Source organism: Capra hircus, chromosome 7 (assembly GCF_001704415.2).
Source record: "Capra hircus breed San Clemente chromosome 7, ASM170441v1, whole genome shotgun sequence".
Lineage (NCBI taxonomy): Eukaryota > Metazoa > Chordata > Mammalia > Artiodactyla > Bovidae > Capra > Capra hircus.
Window position 1 is genome coordinate 28,375,239 of NC_030814.1, and position 22,899 is coordinate 28,398,137.

The 22,899-nt window shown below is 40.5% G+C and overlaps 1 protein-coding gene across 3 annotated transcripts in view; it reads right to left on the reverse strand.

The window, feature by feature from the left end:
- ATG10 (autophagy related 10) overlaps positions 3,541–22,899 on the reverse strand; it is a 277,175-nt gene continuing 257,816 nt past the window's right edge. The window contains exons 6-9 of one of the 3 annotated variants that reach the window (XM_005683389.3): positions 10,179–10,276; positions 9,425–9,540; positions 9,034–9,112; positions 3,541–5,757 (exon numbers count right to left, since the gene is read on the reverse strand). In XM_005683389.3, the coding sequence (XP_005683446.1) occupies positions 9,075–9,112; positions 9,425–9,540; positions 10,179–10,276 (252 nt within the window). In that variant the 3' untranslated portion in view covers positions 3,541–5,757; positions 9,034–9,074. Of the gene's footprint in view, positions 5,761–7,888; positions 9,113–9,424; positions 9,541–10,178; positions 10,277–22,899 lie in introns of those variants that run through there. The other 2 variants (XM_005683388.3, XM_005683386.2) reach the window with 2 other exon arrangements.

The window sequence follows — 22,899 nt, forward strand, 5'->3', positions numbered from 1 at the left end:
ATTCTATATTTTACACATTTTCTTATGTTTATAATTAGGTAGTTTTTTCCTCCTTGTCACATTACCCTTCTTCCTGCCCATGACATAACACAGGGGTGTGTGTGTGTGTGTGTGTGTGTAACAGAAGAAAGCAATTGTGAATGACATTTATTGACCAAGATTCTTGATCTTGGATTAGATTTCAGAAGGTCTAGAAATCTCCTGAAGCTGTATGCACAATTTTCTGATATAAATATGTACATGTGCGTATGCATACATATATATGTATACACCCACAAATAAATATTTTTCTGAAAAGGAGGTCTATACACTTTTTCAGATTTTTGAAGTGGTTTATTCCCAAGAAACCAACTACTGTTTAAGCTTTATAGCAATTGTTACATAATTTTCAGTTAACTCACAGCTGAGAACAGTTGTGAGAGGTTGCCTGTGGTCTGACATGATTTATGGAATGTCCCCAGTATGGGGAGGATCTGTGGATGCATGACCCAGGCTGCACACCCTGCGACCTGCACATTTCATATTAGCTCTGATGGCATCAGCTAATGTAAGCAGGGAGCAGTGAGTCATTTTAAATGAAGGTTATTCAATGTCACTGGTAAATGCAGAATCAGAGAGTATTAGGACTTACCTGATGTTCCAGTGGTTAAGACTCTGCACTGCCAATTCGGGGGGCCTGGGTTCGATCCCTGGTCAAGTTAACTAAGATCCTACATGCCGTACAGCATGACCAAAAGAAAAAAAAGAAGACCCCCGGAATAAAAGCAGAGGACCAAAGACCCAAAGGCACTTTGGCACCTAAGACTGACGTAAAACTTGACAGATCAAATAAAAAATGTGCAGTTAAAAAAAAAATTGACACAACATCTGTGTTTGCTTTAAAATATTTGAGCAAATATAAATTTTTTTAAAGGGTTAAATGAAGCAAATAGGGCAAATCTCAGTAATTGCTGATTCCGATTGATAGGTATGTTAAAATTCATTGTAGTATCTTCTTTACTTTTGGGTATGGATGAAATTTCCCATAATAAATTTTTTTAAATCACATACGCATCCTAACTGTTTAATTGCTGCACTCTCTGGTTGTACTAGAGCCAGTACAGTCAGCTCTGATAGGGGCAAAATGAAGATGTGGAACAATCACATGGACAGTACAGAAGTGGGAAACTAACCCTGGCAGCACTGAGAAACACAGGATACATCAGGAAGAAACAAAGCTGAGAATCCATGCATAGCAAGGCTAGTTGAGAAAAATGATCGGTTCAATAATAAAAAGCACAGTAAACTAAAATCATTTTCAAAGATTTTAGGAAATGGTAAAACACAGACTGCTTTGGGGAAAGTAAATTGGTATAGCCTTATTAGGCTTCCCTACCACTCAGAAGGTAAAGCGTCCACCTGCAATGCGGAAGACCTGGGTTCGATCCCTGGATCAGGAAGATCCCCTGGAGAAGAAACAGCAACCACTCCAGTATTCTTGCCTGGAAAATTCCAAGGATGGAGGAATTTCTTGCCTGGTAGGCTACAGTCCAGGGGGTCACAAAGAGTCAGACAAGACTGAGCTACTTCACTTTCACTTTACTGGTAAAACAGAGTAACAACGTGAATCAAAAACCTTAAGACATACCACACTTTTTGGTCCCTTCATTCCCTTAGTAACAGTGTAACCCAAGGAAACAATATGAGCAGCTATTTCTACACACATATCTTCCTTACATTTGGAAGCTCTGGAGGGGAGGGGAAGCTTGGGATGCCCTACTGAACACTGTAACCCTAGCAGAGGTCCTGACCATTCAGGAAATAAGTGCTCAATGAATGCAATTTAAATAAACAGTGAAGAATAAGGAACAACCTAAAAGCCCTAAAATTATTTGTCATATTTTGATATGAAAGAAATGCTAGTCATTTGGTTTTTTCAAAGAACATTAAATGACATGGGGAAAATGCTGCACATGAAATGATAAGTGGGAGAAATCTGGATATAAAACCATATACAGAATGATAACTAAATATGTTTAGTGCAAGAAAATATTTCAATATTTTAATTGTAATATCCCTGGGTGATAAACACAAGTATGTTTTAAATTTTCTCCTTCAAATTTTTCTGCAACTTCCAAATTATCCATAAAAACTAAAAATTTTTTTTTTCATGAATGTTTAGTTTTGCATTCTCTGGATACATAAGTGTCCACTACAATACAAAAAGAGCCCAGGTCTTCTTTGATCATTTCCAATCCAAGTTCCCACTCTCCATACCTCTGAGGTACCCCTCTTACAAGTTTGGTGTGTGTCCTTCTAGACCATTTTAATGTTTTTAGATACACAGACTGTATATGTACTACAGAACGTGTGGTGTTAGTGTATTTTTGATATAGTGTTAAGTTGCATGCCTAGTTAACGTCTAGTTTTCGTCTTCTGTTTTAACGCAACAATCCATGGAAATTGCCTATTTTGATACATGGAGATGAATTCACTCTACTTAACTACTGTAAACTGTGTGTGTGTGCTAAGTCGCTCAGTTGTGTCCAACTCTTTGGGACCCTATGGATTGTAGCCTGCCAGGCTCCTCTTTAGGACTCGATGGACTGTGGCCTGCCAGGCTCTCCTGCCCATGGAATTCTCCAGGCAAGGATACTGGGTTGCCATGCTGTCCTCCAGGGGATATTCCTGATCCAGGATTGAACCTGTGTCTCTTACATCTCCTGTATTGGCAGGCGGGTTCTTTACCCCTAGTGCCATCTGAGAAGCCCCACTGTACACTATCACATTTTATTTAACCATCTCCCTATCAATATGCAGGAAAGGGGGACTTCTTGAGTGGCCCAGCAGTTAAGACTTCACCTTCCAATGCAGGGAGTGCGGGTTCAATCCCTGGTTGGGGAGCTAAGATCCCACATGCCTTGCGACACCCGCCCCAAGGAGTGAATTTGTTTTAAAAAAACAAAAACAAGATAAAACATTCAGGAAAGGGCTTGGGTAGAATCTGCTCTCTGAATCTCTCTGAATCTGCTGAAGGAAAGGGCTGCAAAAACCTCATCCCACTCTGCTGCTGGTAACAAGGGAAAGAAACCTCAAAGGACAGAGTGGGTAGTAGTTCCCAGGAGCAAAGCAGATCCAGTCCTCAGTGTCTGCACAAAGGAGGCCATGGGAAGCTTCCCCCGGGGACAGTGATCACCCACATACACAACCATTCCACAAATATTTATTGAGTACTATGGGCTTTCCTGATGGGCTCAGGTGGTAAAGAACCTGCCTGCAATGCAGGAGACGTGGTTCGATCCCTGGGTTGGGAAGATCCCCCTGGAGTAGGAAATGGCAACCCACTCCAGTATTCTTGCCTGGGGAATCCCCACAGACAGAGGAGCCTGGTGGGCTACAGTCCATAGGGGTGCAAAGAGTCAGACATAAAGTGACTTAGCACGCATGCACCATACTAGGGCTTCTCCAGTGGCTCAGGGGTAAGGAATCCCATGACAATGCAGGAGACGTGGCAGAAGCTGTGGGTTCAATCCCTCGGTTGGCAACATTCCCTGGAGAAGGAAATGGCAACCCACTCCCGTGTTCTTGCCTGGGAAATCCCATCAGGACTAAACAACCACCACCACCATACTAAACCCTGAAGATCTGGCAGGCACATGTAAATACCAATGCACCAAACACTGTAAATATACTGAACTATGATTTTCTGTTAAGCCTGCTTTAATTTCTGCCTCATAGTTGTAACTATGAGACCTCTGGGTATTTGAAAAGCTTTAAAGTAACCCAAGAAATCACCACCTAGCCACAGGTTTTATTTATTTTCATGTAAAGTTTATACGAATGTACAAATACAAGTGCGTTTCTAGTTTGCGTTAGTAATTTATAAAATGGGACTTGGTGATCTCTAAAATCATTTTTCAGCTCTGTCTAGAATACAAGGTATTTGCAATAGGGCTCTTTTATCACTAGATGTCGCTATTGACAACACAAACTGCTAAGTCGCTTCAGTCATGTCGGACCCCATAGATGGCGGCCCACCAGGCTCGCGTCCCTGGGGTTCTCCAGGCCAGAACACTGGAGTGGGCTGCCATTGCCTTCTCCAGTGCAGGAAAGTGACAACACAAAAGTCAGATTAAAAGAACAAGAGCTTTACAGAACTGCTTTAAAGAACACACTATGAAATTTAAGACTTAAAAATGCGAAAGCACTTTTACAGACAAATCCTATAAAAATCTATAAGGGACCCTTCAGGAACCTATGTGCATATCAAAGTAGTGCCCATGGCATCATAGCCCAGTGTCATGGGCAAGCTAACAGTTAGTATTTACTATACCTTCTAAAACAACTTTTAGCAACTTACAGGTCAGCAGTATAAGAAGGGAAGCAGAGGTCTTATAATTAGAAGGGAGCTTATTTGTCCACAAATTTTCAAATAAAATCTTCAGTCTGCTCCCTGGAGTTACAGCTACATTTACATCAAAACCAGCGCACGCGCGCACACACACACACACACACACACACACGCACAGATTTTCTAGCATCTAGTTGAAATCAAAGTTTCACAAAACAATGATACCCTCACTGTGTGCAACGTATTTTTTCTCCATGTATTTGTGAAATAATAGAAAATATATATTAGTCTCTGCCCCCAGGATCCTGGGACAGATCTCCAAAAATTCTTGAAATCTCCCAAGTGGTAAAAGCTTGAAGAGCATCTTTTGTCCCAATATTTGGTCTCTGCCCCAGTTCCTGACACAGAGCTCCTAAATGCCTTGGAATTTCCTAGGTGATAGGAGTGGCTTTGTGCTAATGGTTGACTCTTGGTTGAATAGCTTCAGGAAGGGACCTTCCTGATTACCAGGAAGACCAAGCCATAATTAAAAGCTTGGAACTTTCAGCCCCACCCTCCATCATCTGGGAAAGGGAGAAGGGCTAGAAGTGGAGTTAATGATTGATCATGCTTATGTAGCCTCCACAAAAATGCCAAAAGTTCATGGTTCAAAGAGCTTCCAGGTTGGTGAACACATCTATATATGGCAAGAGGGTGGTGCACCCCAGCTCCATGGGGACAGGAATTCTACCCTTGGAATCCTGCTGGACCTCACCTGAGCAGTTCTTCGTCTGTATCCTTTATCATGTTTTGTTATATAACAAACTGATAAGCACAAGTGTTTCCCTGAGCACTGTGAGTCATTACAGCAAATTACTGAAACCCAAGGAGGAAGTCATGGGAACCTTGACTTACAGCTGCCCAGTTAGAAATATGGGTGACAGTCTGGGACCTGCAAGTGTCTCAAGCGGGGCAGTTTTGTGGGACTGAGCATTTAACCTGGAGGAGCTGTTACTAACCTAAGGCAGACGCTATGAGAACTGAACTGAACTGGAGAACACCTAGCTGGTGTTGCAGATGTGTCCAATGTGTGGAAAACCCACATCTAGTGCCAGATGTGCTGTGAGTCTGATAGCATTGTGACGGTAAAGGAAACACAGGGACTGCTTTTCCTTGAGATATTCTGTTTCATAAAAAATACTGGTCATAAACCAATAAACTGGTTTTACTTGATCTAATACCCTTCTTTCCATTTAATATGTTAGGAAGCAGAGGCTCCGAGAGGTGCAGTGCCTTGCCCCCAGTAACACAGTAAGTCAGAACTCAAACTTTTCAGGATACTGGCAGGTTTTGCTTTGAACGGTGTTAGGCAAAAATCAAAGATCATCCTTGACATATTCCTGGCCCTTTCCACACTCTTATATCTTCTAAAGTCTGTGGGCCAGTACCTGCTGGTGAAAAATTGGACAAAGTGTACGTGTGATTAGTCATTTTAAAAATACAAGTTCTTTTTAAAATACAAATGTGATTACTTTAACTGCTCTACTTGAATTCCCTCAGCAGCTCTTTGTGGTTCTCAGGCCAAATACAAATCATCGGTGTGTCAATAAAGGCTCCTCCAGACCTGGCCCCAGTCCTGCTTGCCAGGTCTCTCTTTACCACTTCCCCACACATACCTTCAAGGTCTTTCTTTTTTCCATTCTTGACCTGGCTAAATAGTAAGTTTTTCACAACTCTACTCATATTCTTTTTCTGCGAATCTTCCTGATGCTTGCTTTCCACGCCTCTGCCACAGCACACGTCCTGCCATCCCTGTGTCTTCCTCTTGTTTGTCTTCCCCACTGGACTGGGCATTTGTATGAGCCAAGTCAAGGCTCTCCATCTGCTACCCTGCCACCTAGCCTAGGGCTCAGCACATACGAGGAACTCAGTAAGTATCTGCCCAAGCAAATATCTGCATATTCTTACTCTGAAATTTCAATCCCCCCAAAACTCCAACTCACTGGAGTATCAACTCTCTGAATTATGTAAAAGCTAGCAGCTCTCCATTTCCTAATACACTGAGAGTATTAAGAAAAACTATACCTATCCAGGGAGAAATGGACGCAAAAACCCACTTCTGATTTTTTTTTTTTCCTCTTTACCTTACACATTTTGGATGCAGCATGGTAGTTTCTTTTTTTCTTTTCTTTTCTTTTTTTGTAATCTGTAGCTTGTAGGCTAGTACCTGATAATCAGCACAGCCTGTTGCCCTTCAACGGTCACTCAAAGAAAAACCCCACCTACTCGGGTCCCCAGACTGACAGCAGGCCCCGGATCACTTACAGGGCAGATAGCGACTCTTCTGTGCATGCCATTGTACAACATACCCCCCAAAACTGGCTCAGTAAGTTAGCCACTGCCCATCAAGTCAGAGTGAAAAGGAGACAGTTACATGCTTCTGTGACTAAGTACAGTGATAGCAAAGGAGGAAGTCCCCTAGTGGGGGCTTGTGGGGTCAGAGATGGTTTTGTAAAGAGTGAATCACATGGAGCAGGTTGAGAATTGGGTAGAAATATGGGGAAGGAAGCACTTCCAGGTGGGAACCAGCATAAGTAATGGTCAGATAGGCTATGGGCAGAGAAGGCGTGGCTGATCACCTGCCTGGGAAGGAGTCAGGCCAGAACTGAGGTGGGAGGGAGCAGATATGATGCCTCAATAGGCTGATTATCCCCTCTTCACATGACTCCACAAGGCACTGTGTTGGTTACAAAGCACATTAGACATACTTACCATTTTGATCTCTGTGCCCTTGTTAGGTGAGTGGGGTTGATACTATGGACTTTAAAAAAGAAGTGGTAACAGACTAAAAGAGATTAAGAAAATTAGCTCAAGCAATGCAGCTAGTAGCAAACCAACCCCACCATTCAGCTCTCTGGAATTCTCCCAGTTTCACAGACCCAAGAGTTGGGTGGGCCTCACAAGTCACATGGCTGAGCTTCCTCATGGTGCAGATGAAGAATGTGAGGATCAGAGAGGTGAAAGGGGTTTACTAAGATCACACAGAAGTGGAGTTTAGGAGACTGGCTTGCAGCAGCTGTAACCAGTCTTGTTGCTGACAAGGAGCTCTGCCTTCATATTAGCTGGACAGGAAGCCCTTAGGGAAGAAATTCTCATATTACAGAGAAAGAACTGTTACTTTGACAAAACATTTTTCTAATTTTATGACTGTTGGGATAACAGTCTGTTATTTTACTGCATTCTTTTAAAAAAGGAAATTTTTATCAACCCAAAATTAAAAGTTTAAGTGAAAAAAATTCTGAAAAGAAATAGAACTGCTTGAGGAGAAGGACCTAACTGAGGAGGGTGGTCTCCACAACCTTAGAGGAGCTCTTCAGAACTTTTTTCTACCAGTGATGAATTTTCAGATCTTTATCAATCAGAGAAAAAACATTTTAAATTAAAAAAAAAAAGGAAACTACACACTGCTCCCAAGCTGACAGACTACTATCACCTCAGAATCTGTTCACAAAGGACAACTAATATTTCCAGATGAGTACATCATCCACATGACACCTTATTACATTTTTTTTTTTAAATCCCAGAAATGACATGGCTTGAGAAATGACTTGCTAAGAAATCTGTGTTTACATTAGGGAGAGTGGGGAGGAAAAATCCCTTGCAGAAGTTGAAAAGATGTTAAGTGGTAAATACCAAAATGCCCAGCAAGCATGTAAGCAGGCTCTCATACCAGCATGAATATGTGCAGCTCAGCATTTTAAAATTTACTTTTAGCTTTTCCAGCAATTTGAATTAACCCCTTCTCTACTTTTGCTCCCTGCCTGAGAGTGCAGCCCTTAACCTAGAGAATAACAGGGATGGCAGGGCCTTCTGTGATTCGCCAGCAGATAATCCCGTCATGCTAACTGCTCCCTGCAAGTGGGCTGCCTTTCCAGGTGCCTCCTAGATGCCTTGCTAGCCAGTCTCTTGGGTGAGACCTGGACAGTGTTAGGAAGTAAGTCTAGCTTGAAGTCCAGTTATGTGCCCAGAACTGGAAAAGGCCTATTGGGAGACCAAAACAATATAAATAAATGCAGCTCAAAAGTTACATCCAGAGCAGAACTTCTTTAGGAGCAGGTACCTCAGAATCACCTGGAGGGGCAGTTCCAGCAGGTGGCCAGTGCCTATAGTTGAGAAGGATCCTCAAATGATTCTAAAGTGCGTCCCTCACTGACAGGCACTAATCTAGTTGCTCTAAAGAGGTGATTATGTTTTTCTCTTGGTTTAAGACCTTAGCAAGTTAAAATGAAAAATGAAACAGCAACCCCAAACCAAACTTTCCATGGTTCATCTTAATACCTTACTATTAAACTTATTGACAGACTAGTGAATGACAATCAAGTATAAGAAAGGCGACCATTTAATGAATATTTGCTTAATACTTTCCCATACTTTCTCACACACTGAGGCTCTCGTGTGTTTCTCACAGCGACCTTGTGAGGTATCTTGTTATTCTCAAATCAAAGCTCAAGAGAACGAGCCTCAGAGACATGACAGAAGAACCTGGAAGTGCCCTGATGATGTCATTGTTTCTGTTACCAAGCTAGAGCTCTTTTTTGCTATTTTTAGTAATTTGTGTCTTTGCCGTGTTTCTTCTAAACATAGAGCATATCAGTTGCTGCAGACATTTACTTCCAAGGGCAAAAAAATCCACGTCAGAATCTCGGTGAGCTGAAATCTCATACCATACTGGCCCCATTAAAACCAGGGTCGGCCGCATAAACTCTCAGTGTTCTTCTAAGCTTTTTCGCTCAATAGAAGAATCTAAAGAACAAGACAAAAGCCAAGAAAATGAAAGAAGGTTAACTGAGCAGTAAAGACTTGTTTCAAGAATATCAATTCTAAAATAAAACCACTCAGCTCTGTGGTTGGGTGAGTGTTACTACAGGAAAGGCAAGAGCTTCCTAAATGAGTGGACGCTGGTTGTCTGGAAAATAAAACAGACAAATCAGTGTCCCGTCAGAGGTGAAAGCAGACTTAGAAAATGCTGGGTCTAGCAGCGGGGACACAGCCAAATGCAAAAGAGACCCAGGATCTCTGCAACAGGAAACGTGGAGTGCAGGCTTCTCTTTTTACCTTGTCCATTGACATTGCCTTCCTCCTGAGAGGCTGCTGTGGCATAACTCAGAGGAAGATTCAGCCCGACAGCTGGCCCTACCATGCTCAGCCACGACGTGATGTAGTTGACATTCCTGGGAAGTAAGTGAAACACAGAAAACTGTTTCCGCTGTGGTTGTTTGAGTAGTAGAAAATCATTTACCAACAATCAGAGAAATTAGGCTTTCTTCAAAGATGTGCACTGGTCACTTGGAATCTCAGCATTTTCAAATGCCAATCTGTTGCTAGACAGGGACTTGGGGGCCAAAGAGGCTGAGGAGCCCCCACTGAAGCAGCTTAAGGGAGGGAGGGTCAAGGCACTGATGCTCTTGACTTTCCTCAGTGATTCCAGTTTGACCCATCTGACAGCTTTAGCTAAGGTAGCAGAGTGCAGTGGTGAAGAGTGTGGCTCGGAGGCAAGAGTGCCTGGGGTGTGCTCAACAAGATATGTGACCTTGGTTATTTAGGCCTTCTGTGCATTAGCCTCCTCCTCTGTAAACCAGGTAAAATAATAGTACTTAGCTCACAGGGGTGTTATAGAAATCCAGTGCGTTAATATATCTGAAATACTTAGAATAATGCCTAAAACACAGTAAAAAAAATTCAATAAATGTTAGCCATTATTATTATTACAAAGAATATCTCTTTTTTAGTTTAGCTTTTAGAATCACATAAAAGGATTTATACTTTTAAAATAAGACTGAAGCCAATGTGTCTTGATGGTATTTCTTACCTATTGATTTTTTGAGAATTCTTTAACACAGGAGTCATGAATTCACTCGTCTTGCAGGGATGAAGTACAAAAAAGGGTTGTCCAAGTATCGGATGCTCCTGGAAGAATCAGAGTTGGCCCAGGATTGCTGGCGTGAATTACTTTGAAAAAGTTAAAATCCATACTCAGGTCTACTCCTTTAAGATAAAAGTTTGTTTTAAATTTCAAATTATTAAAAAATAAATTTCAAATTATTAAATTAAGATATAGATCGATTCCTAGTTTAAAATATAATTCATAATGCAAACATGAGAAAAAGGTTGGTGAGAAGAAATTATTTACTGATAGAGGATGGCACTCAATACAAACTGCAGATACATTTTATCTCGTTCTTTAGCTGGTGTTTCCTTTGGCCTATAATTATTCTTCAGCTTTAACTCAAGTCTGACCATTTGAACAATGCATTTCATTCACCTGTTTGTCAATGGCTCAGTTCAGTTCAGTCACTCAGTCATGTTCGACTCTTTGTGACCCCATGTACTGCAGCACGCCAGGCCTCCCTGTCCATCCCCAACTCCCAGAGTTTACTCAAACTCATATCCATTGAGTCAGTGATGCCATCCAACCATCTCATACTCTGTCGTCCCCTTCTCCTCCCACCTTCAATCTTTCCCAGCATCAGGGTCTTTTCAAATGTCAGTTCTTCGCATCAGGTGGCCAAAGTATTGGAGTTTTAGCTTCAGCAACAGTCAGTGGTAAGGGAAGCAAAATTATTCGCATATTTTCCTTCCTTTTCTAAATGAGTATTTTGATTGCACTGAGTCTTCATTGCTGCACGCAGTCTTTCTCTAGTTGCAGCAAGTGGGGGCTACTCTTCATCTCAGTGCGCAGGCTTGTCACTGCAGGCTTCTCTTGTGGAACAGTCTTGAGAGCTCGCAGGCTTCAGTAGTTGTGGCACACAGGCTTAGCTGCCCCACAACATGTAGAATCTTCCTGTACTATAGATCAAACCCATGTCCCCTGAATTGGCAGGCATATTCTTAACCATGGGACCACCAGGGAAGTCCTCATATATTTTCTTACCTAAATTTTGTCAACATGTTAATTCTTTCAGGCCTAACTGCATCCAGGCACATGACCAGTGAGTAGACAGGGTAAAGGACAGGGTGGAAGAGGGGAATGACTGGCACTATTTAAACTGTAGGCTTCCCTGGTGGCTCAGATGGTAAAGAATCTGCCTACAATGCAGGAGACCCAGGTTCGATCTCTGGGTTGGGAAGATCCTCTGGAGAAGGGAATGGCAACCCACTCCAGTATTCTCGCCTAGGAAACTCCATGGACAAAGGAGCCTAGTGGGCTACGATCCATGGGGTCGCAAAGAGTCGGACACAACTGAGCAACTAACACTTTCATTTAAATTGTACTGCTCTTGTCTGTCTCTCTCTTTCCCTTAGTTTCTCTGCTTATCTATGTCTCTCCTTTTGTCTCTCCCAAGCTTATGGAGCTGTTTCTATGAGTTCCAAGTCCATAAGGCAGAACCCCACTGCCTTTGTAAGAGAATGATTGGATATAGGATACAGGTCGGACTGCTAGCAGACTAGGGATGTAGACATCATGTGGTAAGCAATGGGGATCCCAAGATGGTTGCTATGTGGTGAGTGATCTATGCATAAATTTGACCAACCTGAAAACAGTTTTTGTTGATAAATTTATCAGTTGCTTACATTGTGCATTAGCCATTATGCCAGAGACCACAAATTCCAATACTGTTATGATCTGAATGTTTGGGTCCCACAAATTCATATGTTGAAACCCTAATGTGCAATGGTAGGAGGAGGTAGGGCCTTTGGGAAGTGCTTAGGTCATGCAAGTGAGGGTCAAGAGCCCTCAAGATGAGATGAAGGCCCTTATAAAAGAGGCTTCAGAGGGCTAGCCTATCCTCTTCTGCCATGTAAGCACACAGTGAGCAATCTGCAAGCTGGAAAAGGGCCTGATGATAGAGGGCTGGAGATCTCAACCTGATCTCAGGTTGAGATCAGCCTCGAGAATTATTGTATATTAACTACCCGATATGTGATATTTTGCTATAGCAGCCCAAACAGACTAAGACAACCACCTATGAAGACCAGGCAGGCGACGTGAAGGGGAAAGGCAGTGAAATGCACCAGCCAGTGACAAGGGCCACGTGGACCTGGAGAGTGCGCCCAGCCAAGCTTGTCCTTGCTACTCTGCTCCGGCCATGTGTGCCAGGTGGAATGCACGCTTGCTGTGCCAGGTCTTCCCACTTGTCAAAATAACCTAGACATCCAGATTTTTATGTAAAACCTCCTAAATTTAAATATTGGCACCATTTGTTAAAAATATGGTGCGGGCCAAATAAAACAAGCCCGTAGGCTGGATTTGGACTGAGGGCTGCCTGGCTTCTTCCCCTGGCTGCTTCTCTCCTCAGCCAGTCCGAGGAGAAGTTGAACTCAGAGCTCTCCATGGGAAGAATTATACCTTACATCCTCCACTATGTCTGTGCACAAGTGAACACACCTATCCACAATAAATAGGAGGTACGTGTATGGGTGACCTTGGGTGTGGAGAGATGAGTGTGTGTGTGTGGCAGGGCTGAGTTATTCATTGCAAGTAGGCTGGAGGACGAGTATGTCTCCTTAAAGGGGCCACCTCCAGATATCTCTGCCCAGGGTCCTGATTTACACACAGAGCTCAAGCCCCCACTCTCCTGCTCTCTCCTACCCCTCATTCCTGTTTCTAACCTGACACTGTGACCACAGCCCAGATATGTTATGCTTATCACCAAGTCCTCATGTCCAATTTGATTCTGGCTCCCCTTACTGGCCTTAAACTAATATTTATTAATTCATCACATATCTAGTGATCATCTCTTACATACCTGCCAGGAATAGTTCTGGATCTATCAATAGTTACAGAGATCACTCTAAGATAAACCAAGTCCCTCACTGCATGGAACTTATGTTCCAGTGCAGGAGATAGCCAGTAAACACATAGAACAAATAAGTAAATAGGATAATCTAGATAATAATATATGCTATGAATAAAACAAAGCAAGGTAATACAACTTTGGTGGTAATAATTCAGATTTGGTGAAAGGGAAGGCCTTACTGAAGAGGTGATCTTTAAACAGAGATCAGGATGGCAAGAAAAATCCAACTGTGCAGAGAAACTGGACAAATGCAGAGACCATAAAGGGAAATCAGTACAGGAAATGTGCAGAGGAAATGCAAAAGAATTTTAGAATTATTCTGAACTAAAAATAATTGCTGTTTATAGAGCTAGGATTTAAAAGGCTAAATTTAGTCTAAATTCTTCTTGGATTACTTGTTTAGTAACCAATGGAAGAAATGAAGAGCTGTGACCAAATCTGTGAAGACACGTTTACCTTCTTTAATAAAATGAAACCTAGGCCTCCAGGAGAGCGCTGCATGGAACACTCACAAAGCAGAGAGGCAGCTTGATCATGCAGTCTCCACTACTCCAGGATGCATTCCCCGCTTGGCAGCCCTTGATTATCACGGCCACTCCATGGGGGAACTCTCCAACTTTAAACACTTGAGCCCAGGCTTCATGTAGCTGAGGTAGAATGAACTAGGCAAACAAGACTCTACTGAAAGCCTAGGAATACTGAAAGGGTAACAAACACACAGAACAACAGGGCTCTAAAAGATCAGAGTGTTATAATACTGGGGCTCTCAGGCCCATCTGAGGGCTTCCCTGATAGCTCAGTTGGTAAAGAATCCGCCTGCAATGCAGGAGACCCTGGTTCGATTCCTGGGTCGGGAAGATCCATTGGAGAAGGCATAGGCTACCCACTCCAGTATTCTTGGGCTTCCCTTGTGGCTCAGCTGGTAAAGAATCTGCCCACAATGTGGGAGACCTGGGTTTGATCCCTGGGTTGGGAAGATCCCCTGGAGAAGGGAAAGGTACCCACTCCAGTAATCTGACCTGGAGAATTCCACGGACTATATAGTCCATGTGGTCGCAAAGAGTCAGACATGACTGAGTGATTTTCACTTTCACAGGTGCATTTGAAGCATGGGGGACACTAGGAAGAGATCTTGGCTGGGCTCTCCCTTTCTGGCCTGCATGGTGGATGGAAGCACTCACAATTACTATGCAAGAGTGTCCTCCAAAAATCTTAACCATTCATGGTTCAGTCTCCTTGAGGAGCTGGAAACTGTCATGAATCATGGCTTCATCACATAGACAAGACCTTGCCTCTCCCTTATAATAGGTCTGTGGCCTAACCTTTATAAGATCTCCAAAGAATAACCATATCAGTGTATAAGACATCTCCAAGATATACAGAAACAGTTAAAGTTCAGAGGGTCATTTTCTAAGCAGATGTTGGCCTGTGTCACCTTGCAGCTCTGCTCATTAGATGCTGCTTAGTAAAGACCTGGACTTGAATCACATCTATTGCTCATTCCATATAGCAAGTAGATAAGAGCAGGCTTGGGATCTGTAGTTAAAAATTGAGCTAAGGCAAACCACTTAATCATTTCATATCTCTGTTTCCTTATCTGATAACTGGGACTAATGACAGCATATACCTCATAGATTGACTGTGATCCTTCAATGAAAAAAATGCCAGAAAACCATTCAAGATAGTGCCTAACATAAAATAAGCACTTAGTTGGCTATTACTACTCAATTTATTGATATTTAAATAGCTAAGAATAACAACACCTAGACATCCATAATATGACTCAAGTATGTTTTTATAATACCCTACAACAAAGTCCAATTTCAATATCTAAAAATAAAAAGTTCCTATGTAGTTACACAGCATAGTTAAAACATCACTGACTAGTATCTAAATGTTTAGAAACATATGATAACTAATTATAACCAAGGATAGGAAAAGTCTGAATTAGTAAAAAGTCTATGTATATATAGCAGTTAGAATTATCAGTATATTAATGTGTTAGTTGCTCAGTTGTGTCCAACTCTTTGCGACCCCGTGGACTGTAGCCTGCCAGTCTCCTCTGTCCATGGAATTCTCCAGGCAAGAATACTGCAGTGGGTTGCCATTCCCTTCTCCAGGGGAACTTCCTGACCCAGCGATAGAACCCAGGTCTCCTGAATTATACGCAGATTCTTTACAATCTGAGCCACCAGGGAAGCCCAGTGGTATATATAGTCACTAGAATTATCAATATATTGATAGGACAAATTAATGGAAAATAATTTAAATGAATTTAAATTAAAATAATAGCTCAGACACTTCAAAAACACTTCAGTAATCTACAACATTTTAATATTCATTTTTCCTCACATAAAACAGTTACATTAGTATTTAAGGTTATATGCTGATAAAATGCATAGTAATGCTTGCGCAAAACACCTTTTTAAATAATAGGGACTTTCATGCTTTGCTGCTTCCTGGTAGCACAGATGCTAAAGAATCTGGCTGCAATGTAGGAGACCTGGGTTTGACCCCTAGGTGGAGGAGATCCCCCAGAGAAGAGAATGGCTACCCACCTCAGTATTATTGCCTGGAGAATTCCATAGACAACAGAGCCTGGTGGGCTAAGTCTCTGGGGTAGCAAAGAGTTGGACATGACTAAGTGACTAACACTTTCACTTTATGCCTTAGAAGGGTTTTTAGAACAGCCTGGATAGTTTGTTTATGCAGGTTTGACCACCTAAGAAATACTTTGTCTTTTACTATAACTAAGAACTTGTATAATTGGACAAAATATATTTAAATGAATGACTGTGTTTAAAAATAAAATGTTTAAATAGTATTTTAAAAATAAAAATTATATTGTTTTGGTAAGATGCTTTGGTTTGAAAAAGTCAGGTAAGGAGATGTTTGATCTCATCAGGAATTATAAAAAGGGATATTTTGTAATCTTTTGAGAAAAGTTTTATTAATAAATAACTATAGTAGTGGACTTCTAACTAGAGCAGGATGACATAGAGGTCAACAAACCTTGAAAAACAGGTATAAAACAGGACAAAATTGTAAAAAAACAATCATTTCTGGGATGTGAAAATTAACCAAAAGCAAATAAAAATTTTGATAGCTTTTTAAATTCATGAAAAGCTGCTAGAACGTTAAGTTAGACACAGAGACAGTCTGCAACCTTCTTGCCTAGAAATACTCCCATACCAGCTCCACCCCCTACCTGGCTCCATCAACAGGGAGGTTTTGTGGGAGTGGAGCCAGTGACTAGAGAACCAATAGCAGAGCTGCCAGCAGGGCTGACCTGCACATGTGCAAGGGAGATACAAGAAGGCCTGACGAAAAGTAAAAGCTAATGATGACTTGAACGTCAACGAAAGTTGCATGGGCTCCCAGCCCACATACACGGCCATGAATAAATGAGGGAAACCTTGTAGGCTTGAGGTATATAAGCACAACCTCTTTCTGATCACTGGCTAACGAAGGTAAGCAGACCAAGCTGGTGACCTCATGGAAACCAGGCAAGAACATGAACATTAAGAATGAAAGACAAAATAGAGACATCAATGGCCACATTTACAGAGTAGGCAAATTCGGAAGAAAAAATCTATGAAAGTTACTAAAACAAACAGACAAAAATAATAGCAAAAACAACAAAAAGGCAACCCTCAGAGAAAAATACTGGAATCCAGAATTGCTATTCTGTATTATCTAAAATGTCCTGCTGAGCTATCAGGGAAGCCCTCAGAGAAATTTATAAAGAATCAAAACAGATGCACACTAAGGAGAAAAAGTCCTTTAATAAAAACTGACTCTGAGTGGGCCTGATTATTGGATTTTAAAAAATTCAAGGCAGCTATTAAAACATGTATGAAGAACTAAAGAAAACCATGTTCAGAGTTAAAAGGAAAAAATTATAATAATGACTGCACATAAGTAATCTCAATCAAGGAACACAAACTATAAAAATAACCACATAAAATTTTGGAGTTGTAAAGTATAATAGAGAAATAAAAAACTCACTAGATGGCTCAACAGTAGATATGAAATGGCAATAAAAAGAATTAATGAATTTGAAGATATATTAATAGAAATTCTACAATTTGAAAGAAAAAAAATGAAGATGAAAGAACAAATCCTCAGAGATCTGTGGGACAATACCAAGCATACCAACAAACCTGAATTAGGAGTCTGAAAAGGAAAGGACAAAGAGGCAAGGAAAATATTTGAAGAAACACTAGCTGAAAAGTTCTTAACTTTGATGAAAAACATTTAATCTACAGATACAAGCAGACCAGCAAACCCTAAGTAGAAACACAGAAATCCACACCTAGACATATTACAGTTAAATGGCTGAAAGCCAAAGATAAGAGGAAATCTTAAAAGTAGCAAGAAAGTAATAATTCATCATATAAAGAGAAATAAAAATATAGTAATGGCTGGTTTCTCATCAGTCCAGACAGCAGCAGAAAGACATATTCAAAGTCTTAGGGGGAAAAACCCTAGACCTGTCAATCAAGATTTCCATATCCAGCAAAACTGTCCTTTAAAAAAATGAAGGTAATATAAATACATTCCAAAGGAACAGACTGAGAGAATCCCTTGCTAATTCACTTACCTTATACTAAAGGAAGTTCTTCAGGCAATAATACCAGAGGATAACTGAAATCCACAGGAAAAAATAAAAAGCATCATAAATGGTAAATATAAAAGGTGAGCTAAGTATTTTTTCTTCTCTTAGTTACTTTAATAGACAGGATTATATAAGCAAGAATTATAATACTGTAGCATTGGGTTTATAACATACATAGATATAGTATATGTAACAATAATAGCACAAAGGAAGGGAGGGACTAGAGCTATATTGAATGAAATCACTATTATTTTAGCCAGATTAAGTCAGTATTAACTTATATTTCTAGTGTTAGGATGTTAGAAGGGTATTGTTTTTGAGAGCATTTAGAACCCCAAAGAAGGCTGAGTGCAAAGAATTGATGCTTTCGAGCTGTGGTGCAGTCAGAAAGCATCACTCTTGAGAGTCCCTTGGACAGCAAGGAGATCAAACTAGTCAGCCATAAAGGAAATCAATTGTGAATATTCATTGGAAGCACTGGTGCTGAAGCTGAAGCTCCAATACTTTGGCCACCTGATTTGAAGAGCCAAGTCACTGGAAAAGACCCTGATGCTGGAAAAGATTGAGAATAAGAGGAGAAGGGGGCGACAGAGGATGAGATAGTTGGATGGCATCACTGACTCAATGGACATGAGTTTGAGCAAACTCAGGGAGACAGTGAAGGACAGGGAAGCCTGGTGTGTTGCAGTTCATGGGGTCACAAAAAGTCGGACATGAGTTAGCAACTGAACAACAACAACAGAAGCAAAAAGGTCCTTTTTGTTGATAAATAAATCATTGAAGTATATTATTAATATGACCACTCTTCTAGCAACATGTTAAAAGTACTATATTTAATTATGCGGTTAAACAATTTACAGTTAACACCCAATGCTTTCTCAAATCAGCTTCTCTTTTGGTAAATTAACCAAATCACTAATTACTTTTCAAATGCAGATGGAAATTAATTTTTAAAATACTCAAAATAAATCCTTGTTTATATACATAATACTACTGAATACTACAAGGCTTTGAGTTATTAGGAATATAATAATAGGTATATAATGTAGAAAATAGTTTCCTCGATATGATTAGGATTTATATATTCCCTCATTCATTCACTTAGCAAATATTAAGTCTTCTTGTGTGATAATTTATATAATGATTTAATCCTAACTAAAAGGCAAAAGATCTGTAATTTTAAAATGTAGTTAATCTTCTGGATATCTTAATGCGGCAGAAGTGAAAGAATTTAAAGTTTGCCTTGTGACTTAAGCTAATACTATTTTTCAGTAACAGTCAATGAGCTGATCCTGCTAGCCAAGCAATTTTGAATTCAGACAAAGTAAGGCAGAGAATTTACAAATCATTTGAGGCATTTGATCAGTGTGGACAATCTAGACAATATTCTTCAAAAGCCATTTTTCTGCAATAGTGATTTTTTAAGGCTTATGCTATCAGGAAAGATTATCTGCATTTTCTACCTTCTCCTTCAGACAGCTAGAATCAGAGATGAAAGCATCTTTAGTTGGTTTAGGAATTATGTGTTGGAGTTCAAGAAAATCTAAAATCCTACACCTTATTTGTTTAACATACCATTTTCAGAAATGGAAGAACATCAAAACTGTCAGGATCTTTTTAGTGACATTTCTTAGATCAATTCAGAAGGTAAATTTGTGTGAAAGTGCTACCATCTGCTGTCAGTACTAATGAACTGATGCAAATCTGCACTGAGAAAAATGTCAGTGTGGAAATGCATGCAGCCAATGAACTGTGTTAGGCTTACAACTCAATAAACACTTCTACTGGAACAAAGTTCTGTTAAATGGTTTTCGTGAAAATAGAAATGATGGGTCAGATTTCTATCTCTGAAACTCCAGAGAAGTTATAGTGGCACATTCTCTTAGGAAATTTAATTTAGCAATGGTTAAATGTCTCATAAAATAAGTCTGACATGAATACTGTGAATTGGTTTCAGAACTATTAGATACAACTATCACAAGGAAATGATAATACTGCACCTTCATTCTTATATCTAATAAATATGATGAGTTGCTTGGTTCATTTCTTAATTTTCTTGGCTCTCTAGGACATCACAAATACAATTTCACGTGCTAAGCTTTCATCTAGTTTCATATTCCAGACTGATCAAATTTGCCTTTCACTCTGGGTACGTTCCTTAGAAATAAAGAAGGGTATCTCCCCGTTCCTTCCCCTGGAGGCCGGGAAAATGGCCAGTGAGTGTCTACATTATCAGGTACTGTGCTAAGAGCTTTGCAGGGTCACCTTTCCCAGTAACTCTTTGAAAGTGAAAACTGAAAGTGAATTTTCTCAGTCGTGTCTGACTCTTTGCTGTAGCCTACCAGGCTCCTCCATCCATGGGATTCTCCAGGCAAGAAGAATATTGGAGTGGGTTTCCATTTCCTTCTCCAGGGGATCTTTTTTGAGACAGGCCTTAGTATTGCCACTGTAGAGAACTAGTTCCAAGAGATTATGCCTTACAGTCATCCAAGTGAGCATCCAAAGAGCATGGCCATACATAGCACCCTCTCATCCCACTGATCAGAGCTAGTGTCAAGGATTGCCCCTAGATTCAATCCTCTACAGTCCACCTCTTTAAATATCTATTTTTAAAATTTAAAATCAAATCCCTGTCATATGTGTCTTTTGCTGATCTTCTCTAAGTTTCTTTGTCTTCTGTTTTATTACTTTCATCATTTATTTTTATTCAGTTCAGTTCAGTTCAGTCACTCAGTCATGTCCGACTCTTGTGACCCCATGAACCGCAGCACGTCAGGCCTCCCCGTCCATCACAGACTCCCGGAATCCACCCAAACCCATGTCAATCGAGTTGGTGATGCCACCCAACCATCTCATCCTCTGTCGTCCCCTTCTCCTCCTGCCCTCAATCTTTCCCAGCATCAGGGTCTTTTCAAATGAGTTAGCTCTTCGCATCAGGTGGCCAAAGTATTGCAGTTTCAGCTTCAACATCAGTCCTTCCAATGAACACCCAGGACTGATCTCCTTTAGGATGGACTGGTTGAATCTCCTTGCAGTCCAAGGGACTCTCAAGAGTCTTCTCCAACACCACAGTTCAAAAGCATCAATTCTTCGGCACTCAGCTTTCTTCACAGTCCAACTCTCACATCCATACATGGCTACTGGAAAAACCATAGCCTTGACTAGATGGACCTTTGTTGGCAAAGTAATGCCTTTGCTTTTTAATATGCTGTCTAGGTTGGTCATAACTTTCCTTCCAAGGAGTAAGCGTCTTTTAATTTCATGGCTGCAATCACTGTCTTCGGTGATTTTGGAGCCCAGAAAAATAAAGTCAGCCACTGTTTCCCCTGTTTCCCCATCTATTTGCCATGAAGTGATAGGACCGGATGCCATGATCTTAGTTTTCTGAATGTTGAGCTTAAGCCAACTTTTTCACTCTCGTCTTTCACTCTGCCCTTCATATAATTTGTTTGGTTTTTCTTATTCATTTATATTACTTCTTTAGTATCTTTTGAAGACATTGATTCTTTCCATTCATTCAACAATCATAGTGAGCCCTGGGTCAAATATTAGTAACACAATGGTATATAAACAGATCACCCCTGATCTTCTAGAAGTTGCTGAATATTCAAAATATTTTTTATTTCCAGATTGCTATTTGTTGTTAAATTTTGTTCATGATAATTTAGATATGAAATGTAATATTAAATAATTAAATAAATAATTTTTCTCCCGCTATTTCCTTCATCATTTTTATGCTTAAAAAATCTTCTTTAGACTTAGAAAACCAGATACTTACCTATATCTATGTATAGTTTATCATGAAACTACTTGCTGCTTGCCAAAGAAAATTCCTTTTCTTATCTCCAGGGCTTTGACTTGTCTCTGCCTGGAACAGCGCTCCTTCCTCTCTTACCTACTAATGCCCTTTGCTTCCCTATAGATCTCAGCTTTCTTTTCCCCAACCCTGAATCAGGTACCCTCCCTCTGTGTTCCCACTGCACCCATGCCCAAGTCTACTGCTTAATTCCACACTGTCTTATACAGGAAATTGACTGTTTACAGGAATCCTCCTCTAATTTCTTGAGGGCAGAAGAAATATTCTTATTACTATTTTAACCTCAGCATCCAGGACAGTGCCTTTAGTCTGGTGGTCACTCAACAATTACTTGTAGAACTACTGCATAAACAAAGACATCCTCTTGTGCCAAAGTAAGCTGATACTGGCACATGCAGCCTGTTCCATAAAGGAGAATGTTTGTGCAGGAACCACCAATGACCCCTATGACTCTGTGGGAACATGAAAGAGACTGAGACATTCTCTCTCCTTGGCACAAAACCAGGGAAAGCACCTCCTGTACACTTACAAGGGTCCTCAGATAAGAACTTCAATATCTGTTTTCTGAAATATTTCCTCCAAAATGTATCTAAGAACAAAGGAAAGAGTTTGAGGGCATGGTTAGGATAACTCTCTACATAAAAAACTTCTGTCAACTATTCAATATACTCTAAATCTACATAAAAATAATATCCTTTATTGTCATTTTTAAAAAACTGATGCAAGATACATATTTTAGTTCTGTGAATTAGCCTACCCTCTGCCATACCACCTTATTCCCCTAAGTTTGTTACTTAGGCTCAGAAGCAGATCAAATACTGCTAAAATATATAGTAAGATCATGCCATTCTACTTAACTCACTCCTTTATTACTTCATGCAATTTTTGCCCATGCATTCAATAAACATCACTGAATACCTATTGTGGGTAAGACACCATGCTAAACCCTTGTCTATCTATCTATCCGTCCCCCCACTCATTTATTCAACAAATATTTATAGAGCTGTTCTATGCACCAGGCACTATTCTAGACACTGGAAAGATTAGCATACTTGAGGCAGAAGCAAAATCTGCTCTCACAGAGTTTATATTTAGTTTGAAGTACTAGAAAGATATAAAACAACATTCTATTATCTCAATCCTTGAGGTTCTATTACATACCCAGGACTGAAAGTCCCAGATCTAGGGCAGAGTTCCAAAGATAAAACAAGTTTGTCACTACTCACTTCCCTTCCTTTAGGGTTTCTAAAGAGAATGGAAAAGCAGATCCCCAGGGAGAACAGCAGTGTCGTCTGGTCTAATGATGGGAGATGGATAACAGGACTTGTGACCCGGAAAAAGAAAAACTGGTAAGAGG